Genomic DNA, 13,157 nt, shown 5'->3' with positions numbered 1-13,157 from the left:
TACTCCTTGAGCACGCTGCTTCAACTGGCCAACCAAAATATGATGTCGTTTGCGGCTGTAGAACGTGAGATAAGCCGTGGACAGACACAAAGAGGCACAATCACACGTGTACACACAAGCGAACACATGTATGTGTGTGATTGCGTGAATCTACTAGTGGTAAGAAACTCTACAGGGCATCTTTAATTTGTTTATAATAAGATATATTGATTGCCCAATCAAAGTCACAAGTCTGCACAGAAAATTAAGTCAATATTAAAAATACAGGTAATTTTTAATTTAAAAAAAGTCGCAGACTGCACTTTGCAGCTTCATTAAATGCCTAAACACTGTACTCATCCAGTCCTCCTGTGCTGGAATAATACAACCTGTCCCGAGGCGATGTGTGTCAAATAGTGTGCAGGAAGTAGATTGAACACAAAGTTATTCAGGAATATGAAGCATGTGAGCTCAATACAAATTCAAACAATAGGACGAGTAAAAGTAGCTGATGACACATGGCCACCTCGACATGGCCAATAGATTAGCTAATAATGGAGGACCTTTTGTGTTGATATTTTATATCCTATTACCAAAACCAACCTACATGCAGGGAGTCTTTTTATGTTAATAAAACAGCCTTGTTTTGAGGGAAATGTTTTTTAAAGGATTAAGAATTTGCCGTAAAATAAGGGCTTACGACAAAATCCAATGCAATCCAGTGTGAACATTGGTGGCATGGCAGCCAAAACGTGTATAAATCATCTGAAAATATCGCTCATTAGCAGCTTCAATCCAACACAGGTGATATTGTGTCTTCACAAACCCTTGAATTCCATTCCAAATACCTCCACATGCTCCTTTAGTGCGATTGTCACAGAGCACGGGCTGAGTAGGTGACTGCATTGCCTCCCACTCACAGCTTATTCAGCGACAGGGCCACTGAGACTAAATCCCCTTCTTCTCAGCGGTGAGAGGGTGATTACGACGATGATGATGATGTTGTTGCTGCTTTTTGTTAAATGCTCGCACAGCCGTAGATCAGCCCTCCTCATCTCCGACCTCGTGCTGATCTTGCTGTGTCTCTCGGGGGGGCCTCAGCTTAATTGTTTCTAATGATGATTTCCTCCGTAGTGATAAGTGGATGGCAGCGCCCGCCCAGATCTGGCAGCTTTACGTGCATTTCCTGGAGCGGGTGGACCTCAGCTGTGTGACTGGCCAGCAGAGCTGTCAATCGGTGGTGCTGAGGGGGAAGCAGGCTGTTCGCAAGGTCAAATGTTTCTCATCACACCCCCAGGAGATCAAGGTACACACATCTCCAAGAGCAACTCAACACTTATGTCCTGCCAGGTCCAAATTTAGAGTCTGAGAAGGTCTTGTTGTCCGCTTGTGTTTTGATGTATGTCTAATAACCAAGAAGATCCAATCAGACCCTCAACCAGCTGTAATCTTGTGAGCTTCTCAAACCATTTCAGATCATGTCCGATTGTCCCCATAATTAGACAAGTGAGCTTGCAACCAACAGTGTTTAGAGCAAAAGTACCTCCTCTCTGTTAATCCATATTCCTGTGTTTAATCTAAGATGAGGCATTGCCGCAATTCCCTTTTGCCTTCCCTTTCTATATTAGTTCAGATTTAACTGGGACAAAACACACCTCACACGAATGGAAAGGAACATATAGAGAAAAAGGGAACAAGTGGCAACAAAAAAAAGCTCAAATAGTACCTTGAATCTAACTTCTCTAATGACAAGTTGAGACTTGTTCTTGACATATTTCTTTCAGTCTTTGCAATATTCAACCCGAATATCCAAAAAGGATTTCAGGCAAATTGCTCTCTCTTAGCAGCAGGAAACAATGGCACATCAATAGTCTCTTTTGTAATAACTTCAGGTTAAGATTCAAGTCATTATCAAAAATGTACAAGTGGGTGATTGACAGCATAATGGGTCTTTTCATTTCATTTCAGTCGGTTCTCTATTGGCTCCTGCAATCATATCATTTGTCAGGGCACAATTTAACACAATCCGATGAATGTCCAATGGGTGTATGGTGTATGTTGGGTCCTATTTTAAGATATTTTTGTAACTGAGTTAAAGAAAGGAGAGAGTTTGACGACGCTTTTCATGCGGAGTTGCAGGAAAAGGGCATTACACTCATTTAAAACTAAACAAAAGTGACGGACTATCACAGTCACCGTGGATGCATACAGTACGACCCGAATGTGCTCTCCCTGAAGAAACGCGATTCAGACTAAAAGAGTTTTTTCTTTTCTTTTTTTTTGATTTCACCGTATGCCTGAGCGCTTTGATCTGACTCTCGGCAGGTTAGCTCACTGTGGAATGCATCGGAGGAGTCTTATAAAAGCGGATAAAGCTCACCGCCAGAGAATAGCTTTGCTTTTCTCAACAGATTGAAAAGGAGCCACACAGTGAATCTCATTCTCACATCCTTCTGTCTCTCTGTCACTTTTCTGCCTCTACTTTCTCTCATTTCTTTGCCTGCCTCCTCTCTTTTCCCAAAACCTCATTCGCCCTTTCTCTCACCCTCTCTTGTATGATCCGAACACCTCCTTTATTTTCCTCTAAGACTGTTAACCACATTTTTCCATTAATTCTGTCCTTTTCCCCTTCTTATGAAGTGTCTATCTTCTCTTCCATACTGTATCCTGCTCTATTATCACTTGGTCAATGCCTCTATTTTCTCAGAATCATCTCTTCCCCACTTTCACAACACTACCAATCCAAATCGCCGCACCGGTCGGCCAAACTCACCCTTTCCTCTTCTCTAGGTGGACCCACAGGGTGTGTTCGTTTTGCCTCCAGCAGCGGTGCAGGAGCTCCAGCTGAAGCTGCAACCGTGGCGAGCGGGAAGCCGCTTCTTGTACGTGAACGCGGTGGATGTGAATAACCGGCGGCTGGTCACTGCCTGGCTGCTCTGTCTCAACGTCCACCGGCCTGTGCTGTCCAAGGTAGCGGAGGTTTTCTCTTTGACCGTCTGCTGAAAGTGGCAATATGTGTGTTTTTATTATGACTCCATCACTCTCCAGTTGCTGAGGCTGTTGGAGTCACTCCTTTCCTTACTGTTGCAGCGACAGGTGCCAGGCCGTCTGCCTGAAGTACAAATGGTTTGAGCACTGCAATCACAGAGCGTCTTATCGCAGCCTCTGCCACAAATGATGTGCTCGACACTATAAAATAGTTTCCTTTAAATTCAGGTCCTCCTTGATCAATTTCTTGATCTTTTACAGATCTTGCACTGCCTCTAAGTTGCAACTCATTCCTCACTTTGACATTACGTATAAATTGGAGTGTACTTTACTGTACAAAGTGCTTGGATGCTTGGTTAAGTAGGACGTGTTTGTGCACCTTGCTGGCGAGCGACTGTGGCTTTCCAGGTAACCTGTAACATGCCAGTTGTATGCTAACGTGCTCCAAACTAGTTCGTAAGTAAACTGTCAGCGTAAACCGTCACCAAAAATTTAATTTATTCCTTTCACCTTGTCGTCAGTGTTTTTGTCTTCCAAGTTAATCAGCTGATGTATTTAGCTCCGCCCCCTCGAGGAACTTCTGGTCACAAAAACATACTGGCGACGGCCGAAAATGCCAAACTCGATGCTCCACAACTGTAGTCCACAAACCTAATGGGTGATGTCACGGGGAATACGTCCACGTCTGATATACCGTCAACGTGTGGCGTGAGAAAGAAGTGTGCAGACAAGTTGCATTGTGAGCAATCTCTAGTTTTGATCCTTTTTGTTTCAAGCGTCCACCGTGAGTCCAACAGTGTTACGGTAGTGTGAAGCTCCATCGGTGGAGGGCTCTTATGTGGAAGCTGCCAGCATGATTTGAGATCTAGTTCTTACTGCGGCTTTCCTTCTGCACTTCCAAAGAACATTGATATGATGAACAGCTCCCTTCAAGGTCTGTGTAACTCAAAGCCGCTGGTGACTCCAAAGTCAGATTCACTGCTCATTGAACCATCCTGGTGGGTTCCTGGGTCAGCTGGATATCCCCAATGCATTTATGACTACTGTCAAGGAAAGGCGAAGGACAGCTGATCCCAGTCCTGCACTCGAAGACAATCCCCCCTACAACTGCTGTCTGTCTGTCTAAACCAGCCGACTGACTATATTGAACGTTATATTCACATTATAGCCACGTGTCTAAATGTTTTCCTCTCCTAAGGGATGCATGCTGCTCTCCGTCTAATCCATAGAATTTAGTTTATTTAGTTATTATTTTTCTAATCTTGAATCATGTGCACTTGTCTTACTTGTGTCTCAAGCTGTGTGTGTGTGTGTGTGTGTGTCTGTGTGTCTGTGTGTCTGTGCGGTTCAATTTGTGTAAATAGTCATCTGATCTACATTTAGTGTGAAATTAGTTATGGCACTAATTGTCTGCGTTTTTTTTGTTTGTGTGTGTATGTATGTGTGCGTGCAGGCATTTGAAATGTGTGTCCCGGTCGGTGGAGGCCGTGGAAGCTCCAGGAAAATCACCTACACCAACCCCTACACCAGCCACCGCTCCTTTCTGCTCCGCACCGACCATCCGGACCTGCTCCAGTTCAAAGAGGAGAAATTCCAGGTGAGATAAGAGATGCAGTCCTCCTACTCTCAAAGAGCGCAAAGTCAATACCGTCTTTAGTTACCACCTAGACCCCGTCTTTGTTGGCGAGGGCTGGAATGACGAGTCCTACGGACCGATGATAGGAACCACTTTTGATTAGTATGGAAATGCAAACGTTTTACCAAACCTAATTTGATTACGTTTAAATACTGCAGGGCAGATAGCGGCTATTGATGTCAACAAGGTTGTTGTTGTTTTCTACTCAAATAGGAACCGTTTTGATTGAGTTGGAATTTGAGGCCACTTTCAGCATTGTCCAGTCGCTAGTGTCACAAAGCTCACACCAGTGGTGGTGATGTCAGAAAGCTGAAGTGTCTGCCAGGCATATAATTGTAAATTAACAAATTGCGCTACAGGCTTTACAATTCAAATCCGGCTGTGATACTAAATTGGGATTCTTGATTACTCATTCCTTCTACTGTTAGGAGTATTTCACATATTACCATATTTCAACCATGCCTCAGAACAAGCTGTATTTGTTATCAGTGACTGGGCTTTTCACTGACTGAAATTCATTTTTTGACACTTCCCGAGGTTTTTTGTGACAATGTCCGCACAGCCTGTGTAGCGTGAGCAGCAGTGAAAAGCTTCAATCCTCTGCCTGTGTCGACACACGATGTGTTCGGGCACAGCATTGAGTGTAGGTCAACTGTGTTTCAGAAGCCCAACACACAATCACTGTCGTAACAATTGTAAAAATGGAAGGAAATGGACTTGAAAAACACATTTGTAGCTCTTGTTTACGGTGAACAGCAACAGAGTTATGGTGGCGTTGCAGTGCAGCCAGAACACAGTAGACATTTTATATTGAATTGTTTCACCAATAAAGACATTTGCTCCACGTATCAGCCCCAAAAGTCACTCTCAGCCAAAATCATGAACTGGCTGCGCGGCAACATAAAAAAAGTGAGGCTTTTGTGTGGAAAAGAAACATTTCAACTGATATGAAGGAATGTTTCCGTCTCTCCTGGCATCTTGACAGGTGAGTAAAAGCCATGCGATGAGTTCTGGCCTCTCGTGTTGGCCGCTCGTTCCTCAGCTGTGAGATAAGTGAACGGCTTCCTTGTTTGCCTCCAGACCCGAAACAGGAGGAATACAACAAAGTCATTACTGCTGGGGTTTTATTGTTATGTTGTCTACCTCAGCGAGTGTCTCTAAAAGCTCATTCACTCACACGCAGACAGGAAGCACCGGAGTCACTGCCATCGTTGCTTTCCATTGGCTGAGGTGTGATGGAACGGAAAACCAGCATTTTAGATTAACAAATAAATGAATGAGACCCAAAGGGAGTCTGTTTCCACATAAACTATTTAAGAGTCTTGCTGCTGCTGTCCAGGTTGCATCAATTAGACAGAAGAAGGTGGGGAAAGGGAATAACAGCCCATTGTTTTTTTCCGTCTTGTCAGCGAGGAGCCAGGTGTCTTATAAAGAATTCACTTTGCCCGCAGCATTAAGCAAACGTGGAGACACGTCTCTCTTTTGTGATCCACCTCACCATCATAAAAACAGCTGTCGGGAGGGAAAGCAGAGCACAGATCAATAGTGCTGTGCTTTTGGGAAAAATTACAGCATGAATCCCCCCCAAATTGACCGATGTTTCCATTGCTGGCTATTACAAAAAAAAATACGAGACAATTTCTGGTCCGATTGAAATACTGAGAAAACAAAACAAAGAATTTTTTTTTTTTTTACCTTGACTACAAACACATTGTAAATATAAGGCTTGGTGTGCTTTTATTTAGGGAAAAGAATAATCACAGTTTCACTCTGGATGAAGAGACGGCAATTGAGACGAACACATTAGAGTAATAATTCTCCCTTGTTTACTCTGGCAGTTTAAAACCCACGGTGAGGACACACAGCAACGCTGGGGATCAGCTCTCACACCACAGACAGGATATCTATTACATTGCAATCAAATAACACATCACCACTTTGGTGTTGTATTATTTTTGTAAACCATACCGTGTGGTGGCAGGCGGCCTCGCCTGCAGTGAGTGAAGTTTAACAGACGTTTTTAAATGTCTTGTAAGTAATGGCATCACATCTGTTGGACTGTTGCTTCAGAACGTTGTTCTTACCACTGAGACAAATACTGTTTGAGAAGCAAACAATAGGATATGAGTGTTGAGGGAATAGAGGACATGGCTGACTAGACAATGACATTTGACCACAGAACAGGAAGGAACAACTAGTATTTCTTCATTTGATGTGTATTTTCCGATTTAATACAACAACAAAGTGTTCTAACATCATTTTGAATCTAGTGTTATAGGCACTTTTATTTTGATGAGCTCTCAGGCCAGCAGGTAGGGAGTACATGTTAAAGAGGAAACATGTTTTTCCTCTGGAAAGACAACATGAAAGATGTGTTAAATTAGTATTTTTCTTACCTACCTCTGAAATCATCAGCTATTTGATATTTTCAACCAAATAATAACTGCAAAGTGATATCAAATTGGGTCAAATTTGTTTAAATTTGTGCAACAGATCAGTTAAGAGTTAACAGCTGAAGAGGAAAGGAAGCATCACTTGCCTTCGCGAAGCATTCAGATGAACATGAACATGCTCATTGTTGCTTCCACTGTTTCAGATCAGCGGGGGAGAGAGCTACACCATTGGACTGCGATTCGCCCCCAGCCAGAGTCCCGGCTCAGTGGAGATACTGGTCTACGTGAACAACCTGCAGGAGAAGACGGAGGAGACGTTCTGTGTGAAAGTCAACTACTACTGAACCGGTGACGTCGGTTTCCAACAGCGAGTACAAACTATGTTGCCCGATCTGTGTTTTGAATTTATTTTCGTTGGGAAAAAAAAACCCTCAAATGAGCTGTAAAGTTAGTGTGCACAATTTTGTATTCTCAGATTTACGACAAGAATAAAGTAGTTTTTTGTAATCACGTGGTGTTCTCAGCCCGGTGTATAGTGTGTGTTGGGTACTGTATGGATGAATGAGCTCAATGAGTTTCATAAATCAAAGGCATTGTATGCAAAACAGGCAGACGAAGCCTCTTCCTCACACACCTTTAGGTTACTTAACTTTAACCACAGGAAAGAGGAAACTACATTTAAGATATTAATTTATGTATAAAAGCGAAAATTAGGAATTATATTTTATTATATATTTTTGGGGGGGGTTTCATAATCAGCACAGCAGCACAAACGCGTCAAGGCTGAATCCTAATTGTCCTCTTTCGCAATGTCCAGCAAATGTCTGCCGTTTTATCCCAGACCGACCACGTGGGCCGAGGGTGAAAGCAATAACATTTTATCGACTTTAATTACCCAGCAAACCCACTTGAATGCCACTTGATGGTTGAGTTTTAATCTAAGACAAGCCAGGGGTCCGCTCTCTGAGTCCCCTTGCCTCCCAAACAACTTATCCTCATCAGCGGCGTTATTAGAAACGGGGCCTTAATGAGATATGAGGCACACACACCTCTTCAAATCGCCCTCATTAACACCAGCACCCCGGAAAAAAAAACCCCTCCATCTTCTTCTTCCTGCTCGCTCCCGGTCGCTCTGTCTGAGATAAAGAGAGGCAGAGAAGGCCATGCACACTGTGTTATGTAACGCAGTTACACAATCCCCCCTCCCTCCTCGCTCTCCGCCTCATTAGAATGCAGTCTGCAAAATAAACCTCGGCACAGCAGCAAAGGCTAATAAAAAGAAGATGGCAACCAAGCCGGATGCACTTCATCTTTACCTTGTCTGAAGCAGAAGCCTCATTGTCTCCTCTGGTATATGTAAATATGATAACAGCTTACAGAAACACACATTAAGCTTTATTCACTTAGTAATTTGTCACCAGTGGAGCCTGTTCTGCTTCTCATGCTGGAAGAGGCTCCGTGCAGCTTTGTACAGTTGGCTTAAAGGTAGGCTTCAGATCTTTAAAGGTTGTCGTCTTGATACATTAATTGTATGCCATGTGTAATTACACCGCATACTGGCACTGAAGGGATCTTTTACTACTCTGAATGCTGAATACCATGAAATAGGGGGCGAAATCATGTGTGGCCACTTTTCTTTCTCTTTTGCTAGTTTTTTTTAAACTGTACAAAAAATGAACTCAAAAACATCTCATGACCGTCATCGCATCATTACAAATATGACATATCGAAACAAGTTCACCTGTAAGTAGGATGAACTATTTATAAGCACACGAAGAACACAATTGATATGAGAAAAGGTAAACGAAATGAAATACAAAACGAGTGGGGGTGAAGGAGGTTTGACGAAGCGAAAAAAGAAGAAAAAGAAATGACACATGCATAGGAAATGTCAGTCTGAGGCGATCCATCTTCCTACCTGGCCCAGCACTTGAAGCACTACAGATCATTTTCTCGGGTCAGACGACGGGCCGTTTTTATGACGCTATTTTTCACGGCTGCAGCTCGGTAAGCTACCTAACTGTGTGGGACGATGTCCACGCTCTCAACTCCGCCAGACCAAACTGCGCCTGTTTCTCTAACTGTCTGGTGAAGCCACTGAACCTCCAGAGATCTGGAACCCCGGCTCCGTCCCCACATCCTCATGTCCGCTTTCCGCTGAACTTTTGGCCGAGACTGCGGCTTCGGCCTCTGATTTCTTACAATTCCGGGCGTGCAGCGAACGCATCACTTCACAGCCAACGCGAACAGGAGGGAAGACATCACTGACAGCAGCAGTCTGGAGGCCGACGAGGCGCCTGTGTCTCTGTGTGTGTGTCTGTATATGTGCGTCTGTGTGCGTGGAGTTCAAACGTCCTTGCCTCCCGGCCTGAGCGGCAGCCTTCAGTGTGAGCTTCACGGTTGTTCTCCCAGCGTGGGGCCGAGCAGCACTGACGCCTTATTAGCGGTAGCGGTCCGGTTGTTGTCGGTTCCTCCTGAGGGAGCACAGACATCCGCCACAACAGCTCCCGCTGTCTGCTCACCTCGTTAGTGTGGTTAGACAGCTCCCGTCTAGCTGCCCAGCGGAGAGTCGGCCTCGGTATTATGCTGGAGAGACTGGCTGTTGTTTCCCGGTTCTGGAGAGGGGGAATAAAACCTCGGCCTACATCGCGTGTTGCTTTGCGTGGTCTTTTCTGTGTGTCTAAGTGCCTTGCCTGAGCCATGTGAGTGGGTGCATGTCTATGAGAGGAGCGAGCGACACAGGTATCAAAGAGCTTTGTAACTGGAGGAATATGCATCCTAGCAACCAGCCCTCCTCCTCCTCCTCCTCCTCCTCCTCATGCACACCGCTGGCCTGGATCGCACTCGCACAAGCTGAGAGGAGAGAGAGACCGTGTGTCTTGTTGCATGTCACCATTACACTAAGGAACACACAAAAATCTTTAGCAAATTGCAGGAATGAAACGGGAAGTACGAAGCAAGAGAAAAGAAAAGGAGAAGCCGGGTCAAAGCAGCTGTCTCGTTGTATCTCGAGGAGCGGGGACCTGGGTCAGATTAGCGGCGCGAGGAGGAGCTCTTAACAGATTGGAATTCAATTAGCTCGTTCCCCGTCTCCGCAGGTCCCTTCCCTCACCCGGGTCTGTCGAACACAAAGGACATGTGTCCGTGTCCCTGTGGTCTTTCTGCTGCCGAGTGCTACCTTTTCCGCCAAACTCCTCCAACGTGCCGTTCGTTTTCATCCAGCGTGTTCGTAATGTGCGGTAAACTGAACTGCTCTGCTTCATTTAGTCTGATGATTTAAACAGACTTCTTCCCCCCCCACGGTTGACGAGTTTTAGCTGAAGCCGACTCCTCACTGAGAGGATTGAGGGGTACTTTGAGACTTTGTGTTGGTGTGGTTGTGTTGCCACAGGGTCCAAACCGGTCCCATCTTATTTAAATGCCGAGGAGAAACGCCACGTGGCAAAGAGTTAACATGGATAGCGTGGATACCGCGTTCATTCTTTAAGAGCCTGATGCTTCAACACAATATTGCCATTCATCTGGATGCTGGAGAAATAAGCAGCAAACTTGCCAAATACTACCTGGTGTGCACGATTTGATTAGCTCAGTTTGTGCCAGATGATGCAGCATTTATTTTGCTGCTGTCCAACTTTTTTTTGGCCGGGGTGCCACGCTTGTTTTGTTTTTTTACCCCCACCAGAGTCCTCTGCTGCAGCACCGCCTTGCCAATGCAGTGGAGAGGAAGTGCTTCTCTTTTTTCTTTTTTTTTTTGCCACTGTGCTTTTGTTGGTGGAAAAGCGCCATGACTGCTGTGATGGTTCAAAGTTCTGTCTCTGCAAACGTCATGGGTTTACACAGCAGAGGGGAAAAGGACCCCTACCGAGCCTGCAGGCAAAATCCTGCACACCTTGTGTATTTATGGGTACTTGGTAATTTATTGTGTACTTATGTGAGCCACTAAAGTGCTCATTGCTGCTAATTTATTGTATAGCTGGGGATGAACGCCAAAGATAATGTTATGGTGGTCTTCAGGTGGGAGACTGTTCTATAACTGGGTCAGTGTTTCATTAACGGCAGCAGCTACAAATTATGCCCGTTGTCAGTGACGTGGTCCAAGTGTCCTTGAACAACTTGTGAACTTCACATGCTCCCTCACTGTTAATTACTTTGGATCGGGAGTGTCAGCTAAATGCTTAATTGAAACTGTAAATTAACTCGAGTCAAGAGAGGAAAGGGGAGAGCAACTGCTGGTTCAGGAGGTACGCTACATGGAAGATTACGCCAAATAAATAGACCCCTCCCCCTTCCTACGGCTTAAAAGTCTTGCTTTTGTGAGAAAGAAGAGACTTTTTGCTGTCGACACTAATTCTTGTAGTCTTTTGGAAACATTTGTGGAATAACAAACCAACGTGTTGTGAGCCAGTGCCCTCTTATAGATTTTATGACTGGCAGAAACATGATGTGAATGATGATTGTGAAATCATGAACTGTATGTTTGTATTTTTATAAGTTTGTTGGCGTATTCTGTCCGCAGAGATGTAAATAGCCACGTTTTAATGCATCTAGAGACGAGACCACCGCAGTGACGTTCACTGCATAACACGGTAAGGTCTTACAAGATTGAAAAAGGTAGAAAGTGAATATTTCTGAGATGAAAAAAACTGCTCTTTGGGATATTGCTTTCTGAGGCTTGTTAAACGAGAGGCTTAGATCAAAGGCAACACTGACATTCTCACATTACATATACTTTTTTTATAACTGTACAGCCACCAATATTAAGTGAGCGGTCTGGACCGGATGAGTGGATTCCTCGCTGCTTGACACCGAACATGTTTTTTGATCATGATCATACGTTTTGATGGTGCATAAGAGTGCTATTGCCAACAGGCGCATTCACAAAGTAAAACAATAATAATAGAGAATCAGGACGTGATACATCAGAGAAGAAGAGCAAGTATATCTGTGCGTGCCACATGCTGCTTTGACTAATCCCGGGCCGGAGGTCAGTCAGTATGATCTGAAAAGACTCAAAACATTACTGATGCCATGTGGAGTCAAGGACACGGGAGGCGCACCTTTTGATGATTTCCTGTCCAGAGAATTCTTAATATAAAGGCTGCAGGTGCCAAACACAGGAATGAGGAGCTAAATCTAAATTAATGTTGAGCATGGCATGGATTTGATGTTTGAATAACGTTGCTTTTTCCAGACTATTTGCTGAGTCGTGTAGTTGACTTAAAACAGTTACTGCACTGGTGCTTGCATATTTACTTAGTCTCTGAGACATTTATTCAGGCACACACACCACCTCATTTATTGCTATCTGGCAGCACAGCATCACTAAAGGAACCCAACTGTGTGCTGTGTGTAGACGGAAAGCCTGATTTATCCTCCTGCTTTGAAGCTTGCACTGAGATGGTTCGCGGAGTGTCGCGGGCCGTCGTGAAAAATGTGGCGCGGCTACGCGGCTGGCGCCGCAGAAGTTTGCTTGGGCATCAGAGCCGGGGAGGTGGGAAGTCAGACAAGTACCTCATATCTGTTCCAACAACGGCAAACTTATGAATTAATTCCAGGTCTAGCTCCTCCTCGTCATCGTGTGCGGTCAGACCTATGCACCTGACGAAGTATTTGACCCAATGTCCAAGTAATTAGTGATAATTTTTATTTTCTAATAAGTAAAAATGCTGATGCCAAGCAGGTTTTTTTTTTAAAAAATTTCCATGGTTAATTGGTCGATAGGTTACACAGCAATATCCACTTAAGTCTACTAACACAAGCTAATATTAGCCACATTCGCCACCGTTGGGGGATATTGTGCTCCAGTTAAAAAGGTTTTTAACACTAATGAAGAATTAGTATGCACAAAATCATCTTCATTACTCATTTACAGCCCTTTTTCAATTGGAAAAAAACTACAAGGTCAAACTAATTCAATTACAAGCGGCGGTTCTGGAGGCCAGTATTTCGATTGGCACACATTGGAGGCAGAACTCGCTCAGCCGTAACGGTGCAACCACTGAGTTTGCTTGCTTTCAAATTGAAAATGAAATAGATTGATGCTGTTAAGGTGAAATTATTCAATCTGTTGCAGATCCCAACTACTCTAACGGCAGAGGGGATTTAAATTACTTAAGTGTTGGCCTGTTATACATTTTAAATGGGGAATCATGTCCCATTTC

At 44.2% G+C, this 13,157-nt stretch overlaps 1 protein-coding gene across 4 annotated transcripts in view; it reads left to right on the top strand.

Moving 5' to 3' along the window:
• The window catches only part of nphp4 (nephronophthisis 4), a 143,148-nt gene extending 135,676 nt beyond the window's left edge, over positions 1 to 7,472 (top strand). For all 4 annotated transcript variants that reach the window (XM_068598078.1, XM_068598079.1, XM_068598077.1 and 1 more), the window contains 4 exons: positions 1,114 to 1,285; positions 2,770 to 2,949; positions 4,421 to 4,564; positions 7,200 to 7,472. In XM_068598078.1, the coding sequence (XP_068454179.1) occupies positions 1,114 to 1,285; positions 2,770 to 2,949; positions 4,421 to 4,564; positions 7,200 to 7,340 (637 nt within the window). In that variant the 3' untranslated portion in view covers positions 7,341 to 7,472. The remainder of the gene's footprint in view (positions 1 to 1,113; positions 1,286 to 2,769; positions 2,950 to 4,420; positions 4,565 to 7,199) is intronic.
• Positions 7,473 to 13,157: the final 5,685 nt, after the last annotated feature.

This window comes from Clinocottus analis, unplaced genomic scaffold (genome assembly GCF_023055335.1).
Source record: "Clinocottus analis isolate CAN_PGR_092001 unplaced genomic scaffold, fCliAna1.0.p SCAF_4, whole genome shotgun sequence".
Taxonomy (NCBI): Eukaryota; Metazoa; Chordata; class Actinopteri; order Perciformes; family Cottidae; genus Clinocottus; species Clinocottus analis.
The sequence above is the reverse complement of the archived record's forward strand: the minus strand, read 5'-3'. Positions and strand labels throughout refer to the sequence as shown.